This window comes from Onychomys torridus, chromosome 1 (assembly GCF_903995425.1).
Source record: "Onychomys torridus chromosome 1, mOncTor1.1, whole genome shotgun sequence".
In the NCBI taxonomy this organism is placed as follows: domain Eukaryota; kingdom Metazoa; phylum Chordata; class Mammalia; order Rodentia; family Cricetidae; genus Onychomys; species Onychomys torridus.
Window position 1 is genome coordinate 78,580,598 of NC_050443.1, and position 24,472 is coordinate 78,605,069.

Genomic DNA, 24,472 nt, shown 5'->3' on the forward strand with positions numbered 1-24,472 from the left:
TGTCAATCTGCACTCCCTTGCTGGGTTCCTAACCCCATGACCCTGTCTCTAGGCCATTCTTCTACCTTGCTTCTTCTACCTAGTTTCTCCATTTCTTTAGTGGAAGGGTGAGATGGTGAGACCTGAAATTCTCTTCACCTGTGACCCGCAGTGGGACCTCGGCCAAAGCTCTGACTCTCTAAGCCCGTTTCCTCTGTGGTCAGACAAGGATAGTTACATGTCCTGGCTCTTGTTTTCTTGAGACAGTTGAGGATAACAGAGACACCTAGGCCTGGTTTCTAGTTCTGGCTGACCAGTGCTGTGTGTTTGTTCTTTGTGACCTTAGGCCAGTCACTTTCCCTGTCTGGGTCTCAGTCTCAACCATCCTACCTGCTTTGCTGAACAGTGGGAGAGAGACGTAGAGAACCCTACCCCAGTGCCATGAAGAGCTCCTCCAGGCCTCTCTCTCCCAAAGCTAGGGCTACAGCCTGTGTGAGAGGCAGGGGTTGAGCAGTGGCGTGCCAGGGGCATGTCACAGTCAGCCTCCTGACTGAGCTCCTAGGGCCCACAGCACAAAGCCTGCAGAGCCAGGCCTGACTTCTTGTTCTCCCTGCCTCTGGGTGCCCACCCTGGGCCAGGAGCAGGTGATCGGGCTTGCTGTCCTCAGCAGCCAGAGGAAGACTCAATGTAGAGCAGGGGGAGGGCGAAGACTTGATCACTGTCTTCACATAATTAAAGGGCTGTCAGACGTGAATGGTAATTATAGGAACCATGGTGGATCTGGCGACTTACAGCTTACATGTGTAATCGCTGGGGCCTGGCAGCTTTCCTGTGAGGTGGTGGTGATGTCATCTCTGTGAACAGGGGAGGAAGCTGAGGGTTGAGGTGCTGAGGGCTTGGCCACAGCCGCACAGCCAGTGGGTAGGAGGACTGGAATTAAAGCCCAGCTGTCACACACACACACACACACACACACACACACACACACACACACACACCACTCTCTCATTGGCCATTTGACTCCAGTATTGTTTGACCCCCTTTGGCTGGATTGGTCTGTGTGGTTTCCATCTAAGGGGAGTGGTTTTTAGCTCCACTGGAGGGAGTCAGAGAGGTGGAGGGGTGGGCGGGGCAGGGAACCAAGGGAACAGCTCCCCTTCCTGGCCAGCTCCACTTGCAGGTGCTTTATTAGTGCCCTGTATGGCACACCATACCTGTCCTCATTCTGAGAGCAGGAAGCTAGGGCTCTGAAGAGGTTGGACAATCTCCAGGGCTACTCAGCTATGACCATCCCAGGATTCAAACCCAGCATTGCCGAGGGTCTGAGCCTGCCTGCTGGTCAGGCTGGGGGTCTAAGAGGGAAGAGCTTTGGGGGGTTCTCCCTGGGGCTGCCTGAGCTGCAGCAGGCTGAACTCCCACCCTGCCCTGGGACACAGGAGACAGGAACGGAGTGGGACATCTCAGGCTCCAATGTCTATGACTCTGAGTTGTTGATGTTGCCAGGGTGGGGCCGGCAGCTCCTGCCCTGTCAGATCACAGAGTTCAGAAACCAGGCTCTGTTCTGTCCAGGTACCCCAAAAAAGTGACTGCGCCGTCAATGATAGGCAGCTGTGTGCATCCTGGCGGCAGTCAGGGGTTCACAGGAGCTGGTAGCGAGTGGAAGCCTCAGGAACATAGTCGGCCCACCCCGGGTGCTGCCCATGCGTCCTGTGTCCAGTCGGGTTTGGGACTGTCAGAGCCTGGCTGCTAATGAGCTCTTTCTGTCAGTAGGGTCTTGGAGTGCAGAAGGCTCTGGGGTCAGGGTGGAGGTTGGGGGGGACTGGACACAGGCGAGGATGGTCACATGCTCATCAATAAGAGGTAGGGAGGAGAAACCACCACCTTTGAAGAAATCAGCCCCCTGTGGCCCCTCTGCCACAAAGGGTCTCAGCTCCTGGAGGACCAAGGTGAGAGTGGGAGGAGATGAGACAGGGCTGTGGGGCTGGAACCTTGGGGATTCTCTGTCAGTTATCACTCCTCGGCCTCTATCCCCTGGAGCAGGGATACAGAATGCTGCCTGGCCAGGCCAGACCTCTCTGCCCTCCCAACCCAGACCTCTTCTCTCCATGTGGCAGACTCCAGCACAGGCCTTCTGCCACCTATGTGAACACAGAGGGGCTGTTCCCTTAGTCCAGCCCCCAGCTGCCTGGGCTCGGTGGGCCCCTGGCCTGAGGCCAGTCTGTTCTTTGAACCTAGCCTCCTTGCATCTCACAGTCTCACATCCATCCTTTCTTGGTTCCCCACACCATATCTGAGCACCACTTTGTGTCCCAACACGCTGGTAGGCACTGGAGACCCAGGTCACACCATGCCCCACTGCTCTCCGAGGAATGTGTGAGCTAGTCAGTGAAGTCCCCTTTATGACACACTTACTGTGAGTCACTGGAAGCAGCTCAGCTTACTCGACAGCACCCTTCCAAAGTAAGGCTTGGAGTTCCCATCCTCTAGGTGAGGCCTCCAGGCTCTGAGGGCAGAACCCTGGCTAAAGCAGCAACTCTGAGACACATAGCCTCGCTCTGCAGCTGGGTGCAGTTGGAGGGCAGGTGGCTGGGTATCAAGAGTCAGCACAGGATGTTTGGGGGGTGGGAGGTCTTTGGGGGACACAAAGGCATCCAGGAGGAGCCAGAGGTTACGCCTGGGGGGGTTCAGCCTGCAGAAAGGGTGTGTGTGTGAATGGACACTGAGCCTGGGGTTGCCATATAGAGTCCCAGTGGGGTAGGATAAGTTCAGGGGGAACATCTCAGAACTCCCTTACTTGGTGACCTCTCCGACCTCTACTAGCCCATGTTGACCCCTCCTTGACTACTGTCTGCCAAATGACTGTCATAACGCTATACGTGTGTGGTTAACTGCCTTGAATGGTAGGCACAGTTGCTTACCCACAGGTGATCAGAAGGGTCCTTCCCTTTCTGAGCCATCATGTGCTGCACCACATTCCTGTAACCCCCTCTGGTACCATGCAGAGAGACGTAGGGCCAGGGCCTTGAGGTCCACTGGTGTCGCCTTGGAGGCTGGTGAGGCAGTGTGCCCTCTGTATCTCCTTGGAGCCCAGCCAGACCCACTCGCTAATGGGCAGAGCATGCCCAGGCCTTTCTCCTTGGTAATTCTCCCTGACAAGGCCCATTAGTGCCCCTGAGAGCCTCTCTATCAGTGGGACTGCGGGGAGGCCACCTCCTCTCCCACTCGTCACCTTCCTTCCCCATCTCCTCTCTTCCAAGCGCGCCATTCAGTTTTTTCCTCTGATTGTTCTCGGTACAGCCATGTGCCCCTCTCCCTGCTGTGTTGGGGCCTCTTCGTCCCCATCCGTCAGCTACCTGTGGCCTAATGACCTCCAGCTTCTGAGGGATTTTAATCACTAGGCTCCTTAGCCCTAGCTTCTGAAAATGAGGTTCCTAGTTCCTGGTTTCCAAGGCCCCGCACCCTCCTGCCATGCCTACTTACTGGCTCTAATCTTGTCAGTTCCTGACTGCTGAGAGCCTGGGACCCCTCATATGTACTCTGCCCTGGGATGTGGCCAAGTGAGCCCCTGCCCGCCCTCCTTCCCCAACCTGTTCCACCTAAGCTTTGGCCCCTTAGCAGTGCTGTCCTGGGGCTTGTGTCATGCTTGTGGTACATCCTCTGCCTGCCCTCTCCACACCCAGGCTATTTGCCTAGGACAGGCCCCAGTAGGTTCAGGCTCCCCGTCCCCAGAGCCTCCCTCTGCCTCAGTGGGCTAGCTGTGGGTGTGCCCTGGTGTCTGTGGAGCTGAGACCAGTGGCAGTTTGTGCTTCACAACGTGATGGGGAGGTGGAAGTAGGCTCCAACTGAGTGGAGCCCGATGTGAAAGCTGACCTGGGACCTGTCAGCTCAACTCCAGGAAACAAGCCTTTGATGAGCAAGTAGGAGCTTGAGGCAACAGGCGAGACTGTCGGGACTGGGCCTAGGGCTGGAGGGGAAGGTACAGGCTCTGGGGAGAAGGACTGAGTGCCACTCACTCTGCTCCTTCACCATCCCAGCCATTTTAGTGCCCCCCACCCCCAGGTCCTGTCCCTACAGGAAGACAGGTGTCCTGTCTTGTTCCTAGTCAGGACTCTCTCTCCTAGTCTGGGTCAGTGCTGGCCCATGCCCAGGTGGGGCGGGGACACAGGGGAGCTTTTCTCTGAAAAGCTATCTTCACCCCCCCCCCCCCCCAACCTGGTGTAGCCCAGGCTTGAAAGAATGTCACCTTCACATCCCTGTTTACAAGCAGAGCAGGGTTAGGCCCAGCAGCCTAGCTCTGCACATGCCTGTGAGCGGTGGCAGCTGCTCACCCAAACATGGGTCACCACATTGGTACGAGGGTGCCAGTGTGTACCCAGGCCCGGATTATCCAGGTTGAGAACCTCTCCTGCATGGTGGCAATGGGCCACTCATATCAACCTTGTGCTATGAATGCCATTATTGGATTTAGTTCAGTCACAGAGAGGTTGAGAAACCTGTCCAGAGACACACGGCTTGTCAGTGGTAATGGGGATTTGAGATTCCCAGGCAGTCTGGCTCCAAACACAACATTTAGTTACTGATGTGGGATGGAGGGGGTCTGGGAAGTTAGGGAATGTTTTTTTCTCCTCCTGACACCCTCTTTCCTAGTCATCAATACTAATGGGTCCCGTGCCATCTAGGGGCACAGAGAGTGAGTTTGGAGAAGAGAGGCATTGATGGAGCACAGTGAGGTCGAGCAGCTAGAGCTGAGTGCAGGAAGGCTTCCCAGAGGGGGAGCCATGTGACCCAACTCCATGGATCCTCCATAGGAACATGGAGTGACAAGCCCAAGCCTGTGGTCCTTCCCAGTGGAGGGGATGAAGCTGGGGTCAGAGGTCACACACGCAGAAGAAAGGGCATTCCTTGCTTGGCTAAACAGTGAGGATCCAGGAGGATATTAACCAATTGGAACTCCTGATCCTTTTGCCAGGCTGGCCATCCTGTGTTGGAGAGATCAGAACGGAAATGGGATTTTGAGGGACTCAGCGCTCCAGGGGTGAATAATCTGAGTTCTCGAATCTCGTTTCAGATCATTGCTGTTGACCTCAGCAGCTTCTCAGGGCATAGCAAGATGATCTGCCCTAGTTTGTGCTGCTGAGCTCAACAGAGGCATGGAAGCTGGGGAAAACCCAGGGCTTGGCCAGCGGATGCACTTGCAAGCCTCTGAGCCCAGGCTCCCACGAGCTTCATGGCTGGGTCTGTGTTTACCCACTCCAGCAGGAGTGGAAAGGGTGTGTGTGATCTTTCCCAGCTCAGTCCTGAGGCCCCAGCACCATAGTGAGAAGGCAGTTGCTGCCTTTCTTCCATTTAGGGAACTCATTGGTCCTAACCTTCTACTAATTAGCTGTGTGTCTCTGGCAAAGTGATTGGTCTCTCTGGGCTTCAGTGTTTCTGTTGGTAGTATCGGGTAGAGGTGGTAAGCAATGCCTGCTGTGTGAACCTATGAGAATGGGACAGGGGAGATGTAAGGGGCTGGGGGGTGTCGCTCGTTGATAGTGTATGCCTAGCATGCACAAAACCCTGCTTTCCATACCCAGCACCACCTTAAAACTACTTGGTTGGCAGGAGTGGTAAAGAGCGCACATTGATCTTCCAGAGGACCTGAGTTCCATTTCCAGCATCCATGTGCATCTCACAAGTGCCTATTATAATTCAGCTCCAGGAGGATCCATTGCCTCTGGCTTCCACATTGTACACATGTACACACACACACACACACACACACACACACACACACACACACACCCCACAAATAAAAGTCATAAAATAAATCTTAAAATAGCTGGGCCTGGGGGCACATATCTGTAATCCCAGCATGTGGGAGGTGGAGACCAAGAGGACCAGGCGTTCAAGGCCATTTTCAGCTACATAAGGAGTTTGAGGCAGGCCAGGGCTACAGGAGACTCTGTGAGAGGCTTTCTTTGTTCCTAGGGACCAGTACCAGGACAGAGGGCTAACACACACTGGGCAGGCCTCCACATGCAGCAGAAGGGCCTTAGACACACGCTTGCTTCCTGGTGGGACCCTCGTCCTGCTCCGGCGAGAGCCTCCCGATGTGACTCCACCCTCTGCTCTCCTCTTGCAGTGGGAACGCCTGTGGTTCTTGCTCCTGGTGTGCACCTTCAGCCTCACTCTCACTTGGCTCTACTTCTGGTGGGAAGTTCACAACGACTATGATGAATTCAACTGGTAAGTGGAGGAATCCCGAGGGCCCAGCCTGGCCCTAGAGTTCTACAACCAGCAGCCCCTGTGGCCTCAAGCAAGGCCAGCTCTGGAGCCCAGATCCTGCCCATCTGCAGGCCTTCAGGAAGGCTTCCTGGAGGAGGAGACATGGGAACTAGCCTGATCTGGCTCTTAGGTCCCCTAAAGTTTACAGGGAGACCCAGTGATGCTCTCTAGGCCCAGGCTGTGAAGAACAGGAGCAGAAGGCAGAGCGATATCAGCCTGAGGTGGAGGGCTGCTAGCCCACTTCGGAGAAAAGAGCTGCAAGACCAAGAGAGACCAAGATCTGGGCAGAAGAGGCAGTCCCTAGCCTCGGGCTCCCTGGCTCCTGTGTCTGGACTGGCATGGCTGGCAGATGTCACTATCTAATTCATCTCTGCCTCCTTTAGGGGCACTTTGGGTCCAAGGGCAGGTACAATATTACCCATGCCCTCACCTCCTCCCTCGCCAGCTTTGTGTTGACCAGGAAAGGGCGTGGGCAGGGAAGAAGATTCTGGGTGCTTCTGACAACTCTTCCACTGACAGATTTTTGAAAACGGAGGCCCAAGTTCATGTATCTAGTGCGAGGAGTCAGTGCTAGGGAGCAAGCCTCTGGTGCACTCTGAGTTTCTTTCTCCCTCTGTGAGGTGGGATAACTCCAGTCTCATCAGGTTCTTAGGAGGAGGAGACAGGGGGATGAGTGGGGGCGGGGCACGGAGCTGCTTCCTGGGAGGCCAAGTCTCCACCGGAGGGAGGCTCTGACTCAGAGCACCGGCTCGGCAGACTCGGCTTCTGGTGGGCTGAGGTTCAAGAATTCTGCTGGGATCCCAAGACTATTAATGGAACATGACGTCTGCTGTCCACCCACCTGTGTGTTAGTTACTTTCCCATCGCCGGGACAAAATGGCTTAATACACGCAACTTGAGAAAGGAGAGGTTTGCTTTGGCTCACAGTTCCAGAGCACAACCTGTCAGTCATGGCAACAGGAGCTTGGGGCAGCCGCCTTTATCACATCAGGCTCAGGGGGAGATAAATTCTGATGCTCATCCTGCCTCCTGCCCCCAGCCCATGGGATGGCACCACCCACACTCGGGGTGGTCTCCCCGCCTCATTTTTAACCCCATCTAGAAACTCCCTCAGTGCCTCCTAGGTGAGTCTAGATTCTGTCAAGTTGACGATTGAATTGTACTCTCCGAAGCTCCAGACTGGGCCACTGTCATTAATGAATACGGTAAAGGACACACTGCTGTTGCCTCCACCTGACCTGTAGCCCAGCAAGATGAGCCAGGCCCACTCACGTGCTGGAGCTGGGCCCTGGTCTCTATTACATACCACAGGTCAATCATGCACCTTTGTAAGTATCTAAAGCATGGGTAGTATGGTAGATGCATGAGAACATTACTTGCTGGCCCTCAGTGGCAATCCCTAGACAGCGGCACACACCCTGTATATATGAACAAAGTGAGGTCTGAGGGGGGACACTCACCCGTGGTCATACAGCCAGTCAGTGCCAAGGACACATGGCAAGTGCAGTCTGAGGAAATACAGGCTCAGAGAGGGTAGAAGGGCCTTTGTGAGGTCACACAGCAAGCTGCCAATAAATCAGTGAAGGAGGTTTGACCCTCCATAGCTCCCTGTCACTGGAAGATTCAGCAGAGGCCAGCCTGTCAAGAAGGCAGCACAGAGGCCTGCCTGAAAACTACAGCTCCTTTACCTGCCAGCTGTTTCCTGGGAGGCTGGAGCTTCTCCTGAGTCTCTGGGATTACGTCCTGCACAAAGAGGATGTAAGCACCAAGGGTCAGCACTGGCTGGGCATAGGCAAGGAGAGCCACGTAGGGCCGAGAGTGTCCAACCTTTTGACATCGAGACACAGTGGGTGCTGTCATCGACAGTGTACGCTAGAGTACTACACAGTGGGGTTATTGCAAACAGACAGACACACCCAAAGTAACAAAACTCACAACAATGTTTGACGAAGTTTACAATTTGTCTTGTACAGGTTGGACACACCTGGTAAGCTATTATGGTTTGTCCTGGAGGCTCTCCTGCCCAATGTGGCCACACTTGAGAGGCCAGTGGGACCAGAAAATCTTTCAGGAGTAGCTCCAGGGCTGATTCCCAAACTTCTTTGGGCCTCAGTTTCCCAAGCTGTACAATCAGATGAACATAGCCTGTGGTTTTCTGAATGGTAGGCCTTCCCACAGGCTCAGAGCAGGGCCCTGGGAAGGGATGGGGAGGCAGATGCCCTGGGAAATCTTCCTATTGTCTCCTCCCAGCTCCAGGAAGGTTACCACTACCTGTGCTGATGCTGGCTCACTCCTTAATACCCTGAGTGAGTTATTTTATCCTCTGAGCCTCTCTTTCCCTACAAACACAAGGAGGGTGTGAGTGAGGCATCATTCTGGGGAGTAGCTAAGCTGCATCCTCCAGGACCCTTAAGAAGCTTGCTCCCTCCGCCCTGTCATTCTGTTTATAGCAACCCAACCCAAGGAAATAGAAATGCAAAAAGATGTGTCCATTTTCTCATTTTTGTGTTAGTTTATAAAGTGAATCATTGCAAGCTATGATGTTCCACTAATGGGAAGCTGACTATAGATGGCACATGAATGCAAGAAGACCACATGCTGCTTTAAAATAAATCACGGTTTCTCAGCACTTTTCCTGGTTTCAGTGGGTGCTCTTGTTAGGAGGACATTTATTATGTCCTTGTCACAAGCCTCCCTCCCTTCATTCCCTGAAGCCCGGTGAAGGGCTTTCTCTTATTCCCACCCTACAGGTGAGTGGACTAGAGTGTTATATCTTTTCCGTCCTAAGGCTCCATAGTTACACATTCTGTCGTTGAACTTGAGATGAACGACCGTCAAGGGCATCTCAGAATCCGTGATGCCTGTCACCTCCACAAGGTCCTATGAGCCAGCAAGAGGCAGTGTGGAGATTAGATCCCAGAGTGTGTTCGTCCCTCAGGGCTGTGCTGACCATGCTCCTGGGGGTGGCAGGGGTGGAGTGTTTATCCCAGATCTGCTGTTCATACTTGTCTCCAGGTGCAGCGGCCAGTGGGAAGGAAGTGTATGGCTTTCAGAACAGTGCCTGGGCTCTTCTGCTTCATGCCCTGAGTGCCCACCAGAAGTAGGCATGGCGACCCCAAGGGAAGCACTGATTGCCAATATGGGACGGAAAGGGCTTGCTTGTGACTCCTTAGCCACAGCTGTGTGAGAACTAAGATTATCCTAGCTCTGTGGCTAGGCAGTGGCCCGGTGGAGGTCTGACCTCTGCCCCTCTCCCCACCAGGTACCTCTACAACCGCATGGGCTACTGGAGTGACTGGTCTGTGCCCATCCTCGTGACCACAGCTGCTGCCTTCACATACATTGCAGGCCTCCTGGTATGTGTGAAGGGGCTCCCTTGGGCTCATATGGGTCTGTTCCTAGTAGGGGGAGACATGGCCTGTGCTGGTCTGTGAGGAGGGGTGGGCTTCTGCCCAGACCCCTTTGAATGTTGCTTGGGTCTAGGCCTGAGTCCTCCAAGGTAGCAGGTCTCATTTTATGAGTCCCCTTCAGCTGTCCCTCTGGAAACCCCTTCTCAACCCCACCCCCAACCCCAGGCCAACAAGAGCCATTCTGGCTTTCGGCACCTACCACGGACACTTTCCAGAAACTGCTTGGGCTGCCTACCCCCAATGTCCTCCATACTAAGAGACTCGGGTTGACCACATTCTGCACTGGGGGCTCCTTGGGGACAGGGCTCAAGTCTGTTTCTGAATCCTAGGGCCTAGATCTCCAAAACAGTTGATGCATAAAGTTGGGCAGTTTGCGTGCCAAACCCAGGAACCTCGCACAGGGGAATTCCTAGAGGAGGAGGCTGGAGGCCTGGAGTAATCTGGAAGGAGGCCAGGCCAGGGCTGGGCTGGGCATTCCTGGTGCCTGTGGGGAGGGTGTGCTGCCTGCCTAGGGTCAGACCAAGGGCAGGAGTGTGGGGCAGGGCATCTGGAGAGCTGGCAAGCTTTCTCATCACACTTGGCTTGACTGGCCCATGGGGACCCTCTTCAGGTCCTGGCACTATGTCACGTCGCTGTGGGGCAGCAGATGAACCTGTACTGGCTACACAAGGTAAGGGGAAGCTGTTCTACTGGGGGGGGGGGGTGGGAGAAGAGGTGTGGAAGCAGAGAATAGCCTGGGTGGTCCCTCCCCTGGATCACCTCTGTAACTGCTTATTCTACTGAACCCTGACTGAGCCAGGCACCATCCAACCCAGCTTGCACTCACCCCTTTAGCCCTCACAGACCTACAAGGTAGGCACTGCCACCACCCCACCTTCCAGGGACAAAAAACCAGAGAGGTTAGTCAACATGCCTAAGGTCTCCCAGCGGGAGTGGAAGGCCCAGGGTTCAGCTCTGCAGACATTCACCCACCAGCGCGAGCTCTGCTTGGCTCCCACCTTCCCTACTGGCTTCAGTGAATTCTGGGGAATGAGGTCTAGGATGACCCAGACTGTCCTGGGCTGGTCCTGATGATGGACTCTCTGGGCTGCCATGGGATAGTCACCTCGGCTTCTGCTCTGGGAAACGTCATTCCCACCCCTGAGCATGCCCACCTTTCCTTGGCTTTTAGCGCCTTGCTCTGGCCTCATTTGCTCAGTTGCTCTTTGAGCCCGTTTCCTGTTATTTGAACCCTCCCTGGGCAGCTTGTGTCCCAAGGGAAGGGCTCCCTCCCCCAGCCCCAGCAGCCTCCCCATCTCCCAGATGCATTTTAGAACATTTGTGTTATCAATTTCTATCAGGCTCTCGAGCTAGCCCACTCCAATTTGGTGCTCCTTGAAGACTAAATTGGCACTGATTGCTTCCCTGATGTCCCCAGTGTTCATTCCAGACCTCATTCCTGAGATCCCAGGACTTCATCTGACTCTCATTCTCTGTCTCTCTCTCTGTCTCTCTCTCTGTCTCTCTCTCTGTCTCTCTCTGTCTGTCTCTGTCTCTGTCTCTCTCTCTCTCTCTCTCTCTCTCTCTCTCTCTCTCACACACACACACACACACACACACACACACACACACACAGATGCTGAGTGTAGGTTGCTAATGCCTGCTCTGCTTGAACAGGGCCATAGAATTGTGCCAGTCCTGGCCAAGATAGAGCCACCCCTCTAGGAGCCCCAGGGTGTAGAGGGAGGAGTGGGTCGTCCCTTTAACCAGAGCATGGCTACAAGTGAGTACCCCATCTAAGAAGGGGCAGAAACGCCTGGAAACAGACTGGACCCTGGAGATGGACCCAGCTAGCAGAGGGACATAAAGAGGGAGCCAAGGCACAGATGAACATGAGTTGGAACGGGAGGTGCAGGCCAGCAGTGGGGGACACTTTGGGAGCCAGGCCTAGGTGGCCAAAGTCTTGCAGGGATGAAGAGAACAGTAGAACAGTCCCTGCTGGTCTTTCTTTCTGAGGGCTGCTCTGAGACTTCCTCAGCCCCCTCTGAGACGTCCTTTCTACTCTTAACTACACAGCTAACACTTGAAAGAGGGGACCAGCTGGCGCCTGGGGATGGGGCACACATGCTGTGGTTTCCTCCTGGGGCTGTGCCTGGCTCTCAGCAGGTCAAGTCAAACGTTCTTGATCCTAGGGGAGAAGCCTGCAGTTCTGCAGAGCCAGGCAGGTCTGGAGGCTCCATGCAGGAATCCCTCAGCTAACCTGCTTCCTGCTTTTGGTTTTTCTAAGCCTGGTTTCTCTGTGCAGCTCTGGCTGTCCTGGAACTCACTTTGTAGACCAGGCTGGCCTGGAACTCACAGAGATCTGCCTGTCTCTATCTCCTGAGTGCTGGGATTAAAGGTGTGTACCACCACAGCCCAGCTCCTTTTTTCTTTAAATTTATTTTTATTTTATGAGCACAGGTATTTTGCCTGCATTTATGTAAGTATACTACATGTATGCAATGCCTGCAGAGGACAGAAGAGGGCGTCAGAGTCCCTGGAACTGGAATTGCAGACAGTTGTGAGATGCCATGTGGTCCTCTGCTAGGGCAGCCAGTGGTCTTAACTGCTGCACAGTCTCTTCAGCGCCCTCCCTTTCTTAAATGCACACACAGTTCACCTCACCTTTGCCCCCCTCTTAGAAAAGTGTTAGGAGCCCTTCTTGGACACAGGAAGGCCATGCCCATGGGTGCCTGTCCCCTCATTCTCTAGGTATCTACACAGCTCCTGTTAAACATCCAGTGGTTTTCAGTCTTTTTCTGGGGCAGTGCAGCTGTGATCAGGGAAAAAATAAGCATCATGTATTTTCCTTTTTCTCTTTTCTTTTGTTGTTATTTTGAGACTGCGTCTCACTTAGAACTCACTCTGTAGACCAGGCTAGCCTCGAACTCACAGAGATCCCCCTGCCTCTGCCTCCCGGGTGCTGGGATTAAAGGCATGCGCCCCCACTCTCGCTGTCAGCTTTTTATGTTATGTGATTTTTGAGACAGGGTCACTTTCTGGAGCCCAGGCTCACCTCAAGCTCACCCTCCTCCTACCTCAGCCTCCTGAGTGCACACGTTATAGATATTTGCCACCATGTCCAACAAGAAGGTCTGCTTTCACAGTCTTGATCTTCTCCAATGCCCTCCTTGCCACACACCACCAGCTGTGCTCCCTAGACAGTGAATGGACTTGGTGTTTCACAGACGTGGGCACTGGAGTTTTAGCTTCCTGGCTCCTATCCTTTTGCTTGGGGTCTGCCTATTAATTTACGGGAGCTCCTGGTAGATCTGGGGAGTTGACCCTTGGGCTGGTGAACTGCAGATAATTTAAATATTGCTCTTGTATTTGTGCCATGTGATTTTTTTGTTTTTTTTTAATTCTAAAAGAACATTTAAATCTGGGTGGGTGAGGTGGCGCACGCCTTAATCCCAGAACTTGGGCAGCAGAGGCAGGCGGATCTCTGTGAGTTCAAGGCCAGCTTGGCCTGCAGAGCAAGTTCCAGGACAGCCAGGGCTGTTACACAGAGAAACCTGTTGGAAAAATAAAACAAGAACAAAAACCAAACAAAAACCTACCACCACCAACAACAACCACAAAAACCTGAATCTGTCACCTTTTTTTGTGGCCCTTGGGTCAGACTTGAAGGAAGGCTCCTTCCCACTCCAAGATATGAAAATTTTTGTGTGATATCTCTAGGTAATTGTATGACATTGCTTTTTTGACATTTAAATGTTCGTAGATCTTTTGCAAGTTATTTTGGGGCCTAGTGTGATCTTGCCAAGCTCACTGGAGATGCTTCCCAGTGTCCCCTGCGTGTCCTCAGCCATCTCCCTTGCACACACATTTCCCTTGCACACACATCTCCCTTGCAAACACACTCTCCCCCCTCCAATCTGAAATGCTGTTATATTCCTTTAATGCATTCAGACCTCTTTCTGAACTTGGCTTTCATTTACTTCTCTGGTTTTATGCCAGGGTCACATTGCTTTGAAGATGACAGTTTTATGGGACATTTTAATCCTGGTCTGTGTTTAAAGTCCCTGGTTTTCCTAAGTCCCGAGGAGGGGAAGGTAAAGGGGTTTAGGAATGAGCAGGGAGAGGCCATCTGTATTAGGTGAGTACTGTGGCCCAGAGCTCCCCAGGGATCCCCAAGAGAAGTCTAGGGGCCTGGGAGGTGAGGGAAGCCAAGGTATTGTGGGGAGCTGTTTTGTGGCAAACAGAAGACCCCTCTGTGCCCAGCCACCACCCAGAGCCATCTCAGACGCCTCTTCTGAGGGACCTGTCCTAGCTGTCACCCCCCTAGCTGTGGTGGTGTACACTAGCTCTGCTCTGTCCCTGTTCTGTGGTGCTAATTCCCTACCCCAGGGGTCCGCTGCTGTAGTCCAAGGCTTGGTCCCAGGACGCTCTATCAGCCACCCAGGCCGAAGCCCAGAGACTCCGCCTGACCACAAATGTGGCTGAGCTGGGCTGCTGCCTGCTGAGCCCTGGACACCCCAGCAGCACCATGAATTCAGGCTGTTCCTCGGCAGCTGGGGCTCGTGACGGTTCTTTCTGGCAGCTAGCTTCTGTCCTTCCAGCTGCTCCCTAGGAAGGCACATTTGAGAACTTCCTGTCTGCCAGACACCAGGCTTGTCATAATAGCACTGAGCAGCGTTTCTTGGGTGCTTACTGTGTGTGACTGGCACTTCCCCCCAGGGTTTCATCTGTTCCTCTGTCACCCCTTTTGGTTACAATTACTCAGAGTGGTGGCACTCACATCTAATACTCATTTCCTTTCAGTGGCAGTCACTGTGCAAAGCATCTTGCTTGTGTGTTCCCATTTAAGTCCCTGACCCCTCCCCACGAGGCACTCATCACTGTCCCTATGTCCCAGCTCAGAGAAGTTCCCCGAAGCTGTACCCTCCTCCAAGGCAACAGAGCCAGGATTTGACCCACGAGTGTGACTCGGGTATAGAGACCCAGGCCTAAGAACCAGGCACCTGCCAAGAGACCAATCTACAAGGCTGGATTCCAATTCTTCTTGGGTCTTAGCACACGGGAAAGACTTAGATGAATGAGTGAGTGAGTGAGTGAATGAATGAATGAATGAATGAATGGAGTCTCCCCCATTGCCATCATAGTCACAGCCCAGAAGGACAGAAATGCCATGGCTGAGTTCAGGTCTACCCCAGGCCTCCAGGTGTTCCTGGGTTAGGTTTGGGTCGGTCACGATGTTGTAAGCCTGTGTTATTCCTGTGGCTGAAGGACACCATGGGGAAGAAGTCTCTCCCCGAACTTTCAATGATGCTGCCAAGCATCATGGGTAGTACAGCAGCAACTGTAAAAGTGATGAAATTTTAATTGTATTAGGATTATGGGGAATCAGTTTTATTGCTAGGGCTTCTGCTGGTGGCCTACTATTGTAATAAGATGTCTTCAGAAAGTGCTCTTCAGAGGCTTCGCTGGTGGAGGAGGGCCGGAACCATGAAGAATTCTATGGCTCCATAGAGGATTGAAGCAGGGAACCCCAGATTAGTCTTAGTTGGGGTTTCAGGTGCCATCTGTCACCACAGATCTCTGTCCCTGAAGGTACCTCGATGTTCATTACAGCTGTGCCCCACACTTCCTGTGGAACATACTAGAAGCCGGGCTGGGGATGCAGCTCAGTTGCTAGTGTCTACCTAGCATGCAGAAGACCCTGGGTTCAGTCCCCAGCAAAGCATAAACATGGCGGTGTATTCTTGTAATCCTAGCAGCAGCAATGTCAGGAGTTCAAGGCTACTTAAGACCTTGTGTCAAGACAAAAACAGCCAGATGCAGGAAGGAGACTCAGGTAGCCAGTTTCTCAGGCAACACCATGAGCAGAGCCCAGCGTCTGCATCTGCTCTGGCTCCAGTTCCCTCTAGTGTGAGCCCAGTCGGCTCCCACTGCACAGCTCTCTCCTGCCTCGGCCTCGGCCTGCCTCTCATGTCCCTGCTGCCTTCAGCCCATCCCAGGCTCTCTCCTTCCCTCCTCTTCCTTGCTCTTTGTGAACTTCCTCTTCTTTTTGGTTTTTGTTGTTGTTGGTTTTGGCTTTGGGTTTGGGTTTTTGTTTTTGTTTTTTGAGACGCGGTTTCTCTGTGTAGCCTTGACTGTCCTGGAATGCGCTCTGCAGACCAGGCTGGCCTTGAACTCAGGGATTCACCTAGGTTTAAAGGCATGTGCTACCACTGCCTGGCCTTTGTGCTCTCCTGCCTTCCTCTCTTCTTCTCTCCCCTCTCCTCCTCTCCCCTCCCCTCTCTTTCTCTCCTCCCTCCCCTCCCCTCCTCCCCTCCCCTCCTCCCCTTCCCACTCCTCCCCTCCCCTCCTCCCCTTCCCACTCCTCCCCTCCTCCCAACACAAGTTCCCTTCTCTCCTGCCATGACCCTCTGGTACCTCCCTTTCCAGATGGTGCTGGTGGTCATCCTGGCCTGCACGGTGGTTGCCATGTCAGCAGTGGCCCAGCTGTGGGAAGATGAATGGGAGGTGCTGCTGATCTCCCTGCAGGTGAGTGAGCTGGGCTAGGGACTAGGGACAGGGACGGTGCTTCCCGGGACCCTTGCCATGGGCCGTGCCTTTAACACCCCTGTTCCTCCACACCAAGGCTCAGAGCAGAACAGGAAGGGGTTTCCTGGTGGCAGGATCCCCAGTGACCCCAGCCGACAAATGGAGACAGGATTGCCTGTCTTGTAGGTAGAGACAGCAGCAGCATGCTGGTGACCTCAGAGTCGGGACCTGTCTTTGAGTCCTAGGTCCCTCCTGCCTCTCCTCACACACAGGGCACCGCACCGTTCCTGCACATAGGGGCCCTGGTGGCCATCACTGCACTCTCCTGGATCATAGCAGGACAGTCCGCCCGTGCAGAGCGCTCCTGTGAGTACCCCTGAGGAGGGACCACCCATCCTGAGCCTCACAAACACCAAGGCCTGCTTAGGCTGTTCCTACTGGGACTCTACTGGGTGGCCTGGGCATGAGGTGGGGCCTTGGTGCTTGGCATGCGAAGGGGGAGGGGCTGGTTCCAGGTGGTTCATAGATGCTACCAGAGGTCGCTCTGGATCTCTGCTCCAAGTCCCTGTGTCTGTGTGTACATGTGTGCATACACTGTAGATGGGGTTCTCTTCCTGTCAAGAGCAAAGGCCGCTCCTCAGATCACCAAGTCCTGCATTCCAATCTGGCCAACTAGGCCTGGTTGGGCCTGGTGAGGGCTGACCAGATGACTCACCGGAAGTTCCCATTGCCTGTGTCCACAGCCTCTCAGGTCACCGTTCTTTGTACCTTCTTTGCTGTGGTCTTCAGCCTCTACCTGATCCCTCTCACGATCTCTTCTCCCTGCATCATGGAGAAAAAGGACCTGGGCCCTAAGCCTGCCCTCATTGGCCACCGAGGGGCCCCCATGGTGAGTGACCCCAGAGGGTAGAACCGGGCGACAGCCATTGTAGGAGCACCCTGAGGGAAATGGATGTGATCCTTGTGGGAGCAGAGCAATAGGCCGGCATAATGCCCTTTCAAGAGTAGTAGGAAGGAGAAGGAGAAGGCCCGAGAACCTGGGTGGGCATGGATCCCAAAGAGCCCTAAAGACTCTTGCTAGAAAAATCAAGTGCTTGGCAGAAGCCTAGATATGCTAGAGGGTTTTCAGCTCCAGCTCTGCACTGCCAGCCCTTGGCTTATGGAGGCCAGGAGAGCTGTAAGCAAGTGACCTTGGGGCTAAGGCCAGGTCTGAGGCGGGAGATCCCAGTTCCGACCACTCAAGGGAAGAGAGTGGACTTGACTGAAGAGGAAGGGGCAAAGTCAAAATCAGTAGTGGGATGCACCACTGAGGTGCCCAGCACCCCATAAGAGAGCTGAGATAGACAAAGTCTCCTAGCCTTGTGGGGCTAGGTCCAGGCTCTGGCCTGCTGTGGTAGAGGCATGGCTTCACCATCTCTGTTCCCTGACCCCTCCTAGGCCATACAAACAGTAGTGGTGCCTGCTGTGGGGTGAAGGCGAGCATGGACAAAGTGTCCAGATATATCCCAGGCACACAAAGTAAGAGACAGGATTGTGACCTTCAACAGGATCCCTTTTAGGATCAGAGTGTCCCCATGCACCAGAACCTGGGACCTGAGCTTCTGGGTAGAGGCAGTGCCCATCCCTACCTACGCTGGAGCTCTCTGAATACTGGGCTCTGCAGGAAGTTCTGTGCTGTTGGATTCAGCGCAGAAAAATGCTCTCCAAAACAATGGGGTTTGGGAGATGGCTCAGTGGTTAAGAGCGCGGTGTGATTGAGAGCATGTAGCATGTAGTGGCTAAGAGCGTGTAATTCGGTTTCCAGCACCCAATATCAGGTGGCTCACAACTGCCTGTACTGCCAACTTCAGGGGCATCTAATACTTCTGGCCTCTGGGCTCCATGGTACCTGCATACATGTACACATACCCACATGCACACACACACACACACACACACACACACACACACACACACACACACCTGAAAGTTCTTCCCTACACATGATTCAGGTATTATTTTCTAGGAAAAACCCTCACAGGCCTGTGCTTCTGAGCTGGACTCTCCCATAGAACCCCATGCTGGTGCTGAGCCTGGCACCTCCTAGGGGCAGCCAGTGGATCTGGATGGAGGTTCAGTTTGCTACCTGTGTGTATTGTGGGGGTCACCAGCCCCTTTGAGCCTCAGTTTGGGGTGCCCATGCTATTGCTACTGTGAAGAGAAGTTAAAACCTGACCTTCTCAGGTGGGACCAGCCTCTGTGGGACTGGAGGCTGCTGTGCAGGCCAGGGGGAAGGGAAGCAAGACAGCCTCAGTTAAAAAAAAAAAAAAAAAAATTCAGATATGCACCAAGTGTGAAAATACTGTACTGTACCATGTAATGCAGAACCCATTACTACCTTACATGCTTTATAACAGCCCACTGTTCCCACCTCTCTGCTCTCCTGTTTTCCTCTCTGCAGTGAGGTGAATCCTAGACCAGTTCACCCACGGATGCTTTAGGATGTATCTCCAACACAGAAGGACTTTCTGTGTTGATCCGCTTGATTGAGACAAGCTGGGTTTAAACTAGTACCAGCCTTCCTGCCTCTGGCCCCTGAGTGCTGGGGTTACAGGCATGTGCTACCATGTCCAGAACATAAGGCCTTAAAAACAAACAGCAGGCCGGGGCAGGATGGCTCTGAGGAGAAGTGCTTGTTACGAAAGCCTGCCGTACTGAGTTCAATCCAGAAAGCCACATGAAGATAGAAGAGGGCTGACTCCAGAAAGCTGTCCTGTAACTTCTAGCTGTGCAGTAAAATGTGTACACGTGTGCGCACACACCCACACCCACTCACTCACACACACATGCACACACTTACATAATGATAATAATTATAACACTCCGCCAAATTAACAATTTTTAAAGTACTTATGTTCGTTTTTATGTGTACAGTTGTTTTGCCTGGCACTGTGGAGGCCAGAAAAGGGTGTCAGATCCCCTGGGACTGGATGGCATTGTGTGTGAGCTGCCGTGTGGGTGCTGGGAATCACATCGGGTCTTCTGAAAGAGCAGCCAGGGCTCCTAGCTTCAGCGCCGACTCTGCAGCCCCCAGATTAACAATGATTTCACATGACCTAGTAGCATAGTTTAGCTTTCCTCTATTTTCTCCCCAAATATCTTTTTGTAGTACAGTTTTTACAATCAGGATCCAGATGACATCATGCTGCCCATCTGCTTGACACATGTCTCCTCGGTGCCTTTTATTCTGTGACAGCCCCGCCCCCCTTCTCCTCTGCTATTTATCTGTTGACGAAGCTGTCACCCGACGGTCTCCCAAGCTGTGCACTTGGCTGCTCACGTCCCTGTGCTGACTTGCTCATTATGTCTGTTGTTTCATTGTTGAGACGGTCTCAGTGTGCAGCCCAGAATAGCCTGGAACTCACAGACCTCCGCCTCACCCTCCTGCGTGTTGAGGAGGTTACAGGTGTGTGCCACCATGCCTGGTTGTGGTGTTCAATTTTTTTTTTCTTTACCTGACTCACAGGATAATGGTGCACATTTGCAGGTCAGGGTGTTATTCTCGCATGTGTGTGTGTACAAGGCATTATTCTCACATCAAAGAGATTCACCTGTCACCTCACATGTTGTTTCATTGTGTTAGGAACATTCAGAATCCTCTGCCTGTTTTAAAATATACAGGGAGTTCTCATTTACCACAGCCTCCTGCTGCTGCAGACTGCTCGAACCTCTTCCCCCTGCCCAGTATTCCTACCTGATAACCAGCCTTTTTCTCCTCACTCTTAGCCTCTGTTAACCACTATTCTGCTCTTTACTTCTGCGAAGTCAACTTAAAAATTTTTTAAAATTTGGAGGTGCATGGTTTATGCTTCAGAATACATGTGCAGATTCCGAGGACAATCAGCTAGAGTCAGTTCCCTCCTACCATGCTGTCCCATGGATTAAACTCAGGTTGTCCGGTTTGACAACAAGAACCTACTAAGCCATTTTGCAGGCTCTTTAGTGCTGGTTTGGGGAGGCATCCAGTGCCCCCTCGATGTCACTGTGAATGACTGTGTCCAGAAGTGTGTGGTGTGTTCATGTGGGCTTCTCAAAAGATTGCCAGCCTTTAGAGTTGCCGGGTCTAAATCCAATCTCTGGTTTGGTGCTGACCCCTAGTGGTAGGAGGAGGTATGACAATTTACTCTGCATGGAATTGAAGGAGACTTGGAAACTCCTCAGCTGAATAAATACCTCCAGAGAACAGAGAGCCCACATCCACAATGGGCAGAAGAGGAGGGGGGTCCTTAGGAGGGAGAATTCACCTAAGGTTGCAAGGCAGGGTCATGCAGTGCGGTGGCTGGAACTGATCTGGGTGATCTGCTACAGGGTTGCAGCTTAAGTTGGGTTTTAACCCATGTATGAGTGTATGAATGAGAAGAATATTATCATATCTGAATAGATGAAGAAACTCATCACACCACAGAAACCCCATCTCCTCTCCTTCCCCCTCCAGAATCTCCACCAGGACTGGGCTCTGAGATTAATCCAGAAGGAATGAGGCTCTGCCCAAGGCTTTCCCCACTTGGGGAAAAGGCCATTTGCTTCCAGAGTCTTTGCTCAGTGCCTGTAGTGCAGCAAGGGTGATGTGGTCAGAGTTACTGTGTGCTAAGTCCTGGCTGTGCCAGGCTTCCATATGTATATACTCGGGACACTGCTGCCCCTCCCCCAGCCCACCTCCACCCCCACCCCCACCCCACCCCCACCCCGGTGAGGTACACATGTCCTAACAAATGGAAAACCTGAGCCCTGGAGCAGCTGTGTGGGCTCCCAGGGTTGCCACAGCAACTCCACAAATGAGCCAGGGTGAGAAGCAGGCCTCCCAGCATGGAAGACTAGCCACTGTCTGGGGAGGGGTCATCAGGGGGACCCTAGCTCGGCCCTCACCACCCTTTCCTTTTCAGCTGGCTCCAGAACACACGTTGATGTCCTTCCGGAAGGCCCTGGAGCAGAAGCTGTATGGGTTGCAGGCTGACGTCAGCATCAGGTCAGCATAGGGGAGGAGGGCGGTGGCAGCTCCCCACTCGCTAGCATCTGCATTTGGGTCTCTGGGTAAAGCCTCCTGCCCCTGCCTCAGCGGTGGGAGCCTGGAGGCTTGGATGGCCCACAACAGGCCAGGCACCCTTTCAGTGCAAATGAGGTTTGTACCAGACTCCAGAATGTAAAGGACAGACTCCTGTTCGGGTAGGGTTTAGGTGTGGGGACCTGGAGCCCTGCCACAGACACATTAGAAAGAGAATTAGATCCGTGTTTCTCTGCTGCGTAAGTGCAAACACTTGGCTAAGTGAAGCAAGCAAGGTACAGAGAACACAATGACAGTGCTGGATACAAGACTGTACAGAGCCGAGAGGTGGTGGTGCACACCTTTAATCCCAGCATTTGAGAGGCAGAGGCAGGTGGATCTCTGTGAGTTCGAGGCCAGCCTGGTCTACAGATCGAGATCCAGGACAGCCAGAGCTACATGGAGAAACCCTGTCTCGAAAAACAAAGCAAAACAAGACCATACAAAAGTGATGTGCACATTCCATCTATAGATACAGCGTATGTGTTAGTGTAAGTGATGGGGAAACCCACACCAACCTATCTCCTCACCCCCGAGGAGAGGAGAAGGCAGGCCACCAAACACTATTCCACAGGGTGTACAATGAACAGTTACACCATGCATGGGAGGTTACCACTCCCAGTGTGAACAGCACGGATTAGATGCACCATACCTCTCCGGCAGGCGTTGATAAAATGCCTTGAGGAGCGGGAAGCATGGTGCCCTTTATTACTTCACACTGCGGCCCTCTGTGAACCGTGGCCAGCTCTGGTGGGATGATAAAGATGAGGGAAGTAGGTGGACTTTGTCAAAGGGATCTGTGCTGGCACTGTTATCAATATGGCATCTCAAGGACTTGGTTTGAGGCCAGGTTCCACCACTTAGTGGCCATAGACCTTGACATAAGTGCTTCCTGCTTAGCCTCATTTCCCCCATTATCAAGTGAGGCAGTGCTCACCTAACGTTGCTATGTGACAGACTCACTTTCCCCAGCCCTCCTCTCCTCAGCTCTCTTCCCCACTCGACCTTCGTAGAGTCCTTTGACTTGTCCCTGGAGCCCTTGGAGGTCCCCACCGGCCCAGTACACTCCTGTGTAGGTGGGAGTCTGTAGCTTAGGTGGGAACAGAAGAGCTGTGTCCTTTGAGGGTGGGGAGAAAGGGGGTGGTGGTGACTGGGGGCAGGTGATAGCCCTGAGTGGGTGGTGACAGTGACCCTCTCCTGCAGCCTGGATGGCGTGCCCTTCCTCATGCATGACACCACCCTGAGGCGGACCACCAATGTGGAGCAGATGTTTCCAGAGCTCGCCCGCAGGCCTGCGTCCATGCTCAACTGGACTGTCCTGCAGAGGCTCAACGCCGGCCAATGGTTCCTCAAGGTCTGCCTGTACCTGGGCCTGCCATAGGCATGGGAGACATGGAAGGCTCCTAAAGAAGGAGGCAGGTGGCCATCAGCTCAGAGGACCCTAGCCAGCGACCTCCTGTGGACTCTGGCATCCAGACCCTGGAGCTATCACTGCTTATTAAGAGGCTTTCCCTCTCAAGGATGCTGATCCTTAATTTGCTTGTTGAAGCTGTAGCCATAGGACTGAGGATGTAACTCACTTGGTGGAGTGCTTGCCTAGCATGTGCTAAGCCCTGGGTTCAATCCCTAGCACCTCATAAACTTGGTAGAGTAGCATAATCTCAGCACAAAGAGAATCAGGAGTTCAGGGTCATCCTTGGCTACATAATGGACTCAAGGCCACACTGGACTGGCTCCAAGCAAAGGGTTCTCTTAGGAAGCAGGTGGGGACCACTGACGTGAAGGTTAGGTGTTTTTAAGACCCCTACTGGGCCACAGGCATCAACTGCACACCAGCAGTCACTGGCTGCCAGGGTCTCCATGTCTATTGCCAGGAAGGTGTTTGAAAGCTTGGAAGGGCTGGTGACAGCCGTGGTTGTCCCTGTCTCTGCCAGACTGACCCCTTCTGGACAGCCAGCTCCCTGTCACCTTCAGACGTCAGGGAGGTCCAGAACCAGTCCATCTGCAGCCTGGCAGAACTCCTGGAACTAGCCAAAGGGAATGCCACACTGCTGCTCAACCTTCGAGACCCGCCCCGCGATCATCCCTACCGAGGCAGCTTCCTCAACGTCACGCTGGAGGCCCTGCTGCATTCAGGCTTCCCACAGCACCAGGTGAAGCCCTGTTGGTGACCCTGGCTTAGCCCATCACACCACCATAGACTCACCTGTCCCCTCCCCACACTTCACCACAGGGCTATTCCTGACTGGTCCATTCTGGGTATAGGAAAGAGTCCTCTAAGTGCTTTCGATCGCTCAGAGGAGAGAGGGCCCCTGTGTTCCCTGGTTACTTCAGCGGAACGAGACCCAAATCACTGTGGTGTGACACTTTGGGAGCCTGAAGCCACTCTGACATACAGTTCTGGAGATGCTCAGAGGCTGGGAGGGTGGGGTTGCCCATCTTGTCTTGAACAGGGAAGCTGCCCGAGTTGTTCCCTATGGGCTCCATTACTGTGGACAGGCCTCATTTTGACCCTCAAAGGGTCTAGTAGGGCTAGAGCCCTCACCCCAAATCTGGAGATGAGAGGCCTGACCACCCTGGCTCCTGTCGGCAGGTCATGTGGCTGCCTAACAGGCAGAGGCCTCTAGTACGGAAGATGGCTCCTGGCTTCCAGCAAACATCTGGATCTAAAGAAGCCATTGCCAGCCTGCGGAGAGGTCACATCCAGAAGCTGAACCTTCGCTACACTCAGGTGTCTCACCAGGAGCTCAGGTGCTTGCTCTGTGCCACCCCGGGTGCCCCTGAAGGAGGGAGGGACTGTGTACCCCCAGTTTAATCCTCCACCTATCACATGTGGGCACAGGGCAGAACACACAGGGAGCTTAGGCACACAGGGTTTGGATGTGAGGCCAGAAGCTCTGGACAGAGCTGGGCTTGCCCTGTGAGCATGGATGCAGACATGCCTTCCTCCTGGGGTGGCTGTGAGGGTGACAGTCTATGGGGTACTCCTTCAGCTTCATGCAACAGAGCACCTAGAGACAGCTGACCAAACTCTGTCCCCTGCCCAGGGACTATGCATCCTGGAACCTGAGTGTAAACCTCTACACTGTCAATGCGCCCTGGCTCTTCTCTCTGCTATGGTGTGCTGGGGTTCCATCCGTCACTTCTGACAACTCCCATATCCTTTCTCGGGTGCCTTCTCCACTCTGGATCATGGTAAGTTGGAGATTATGGGGCCTGAGGGGCCTCT

At 53.5% G+C, this 24,472-nt stretch overlaps 1 protein-coding gene across 2 annotated transcripts in view; it reads left to right on the forward strand.

Annotated features, from left to right (window-relative positions):
- Gdpd5 (glycerophosphodiester phosphodiesterase domain containing 5) overlaps nt 1-24,472 on the forward strand; it is a 79,369-nt gene that overhangs the window by 49,189 nt on the left and 5,708 nt on the right. For both annotated transcript variants that reach the window (XM_036198262.1, XM_036198271.1), the window contains exons 4-14: nt 6,104-6,207; nt 9,509-9,602; nt 10,267-10,326; nt 16,065-16,163; nt 16,436-16,529; nt 16,907-17,052; nt 21,086-21,168; nt 22,447-22,597; nt 23,178-23,396; nt 23,837-23,994; nt 24,291-24,438. In XM_036198262.1, coding sequence (XP_036054155.1) covers nt 6,104-6,207; nt 9,509-9,602; nt 10,267-10,326; nt 16,065-16,163; nt 16,436-16,529; nt 16,907-17,052; nt 21,086-21,168; nt 22,447-22,597; nt 23,178-23,396; nt 23,837-23,994; nt 24,291-24,438 — 1,356 coding nt within the window. The remainder of the gene's footprint in view (nt 1-6,103; nt 6,208-9,508; nt 9,603-10,266; nt 10,327-16,064; nt 16,164-16,435; nt 16,530-16,906; nt 17,053-21,085; nt 21,169-22,446; nt 22,598-23,177; nt 23,397-23,836; nt 23,995-24,290; nt 24,439-24,472) is intronic.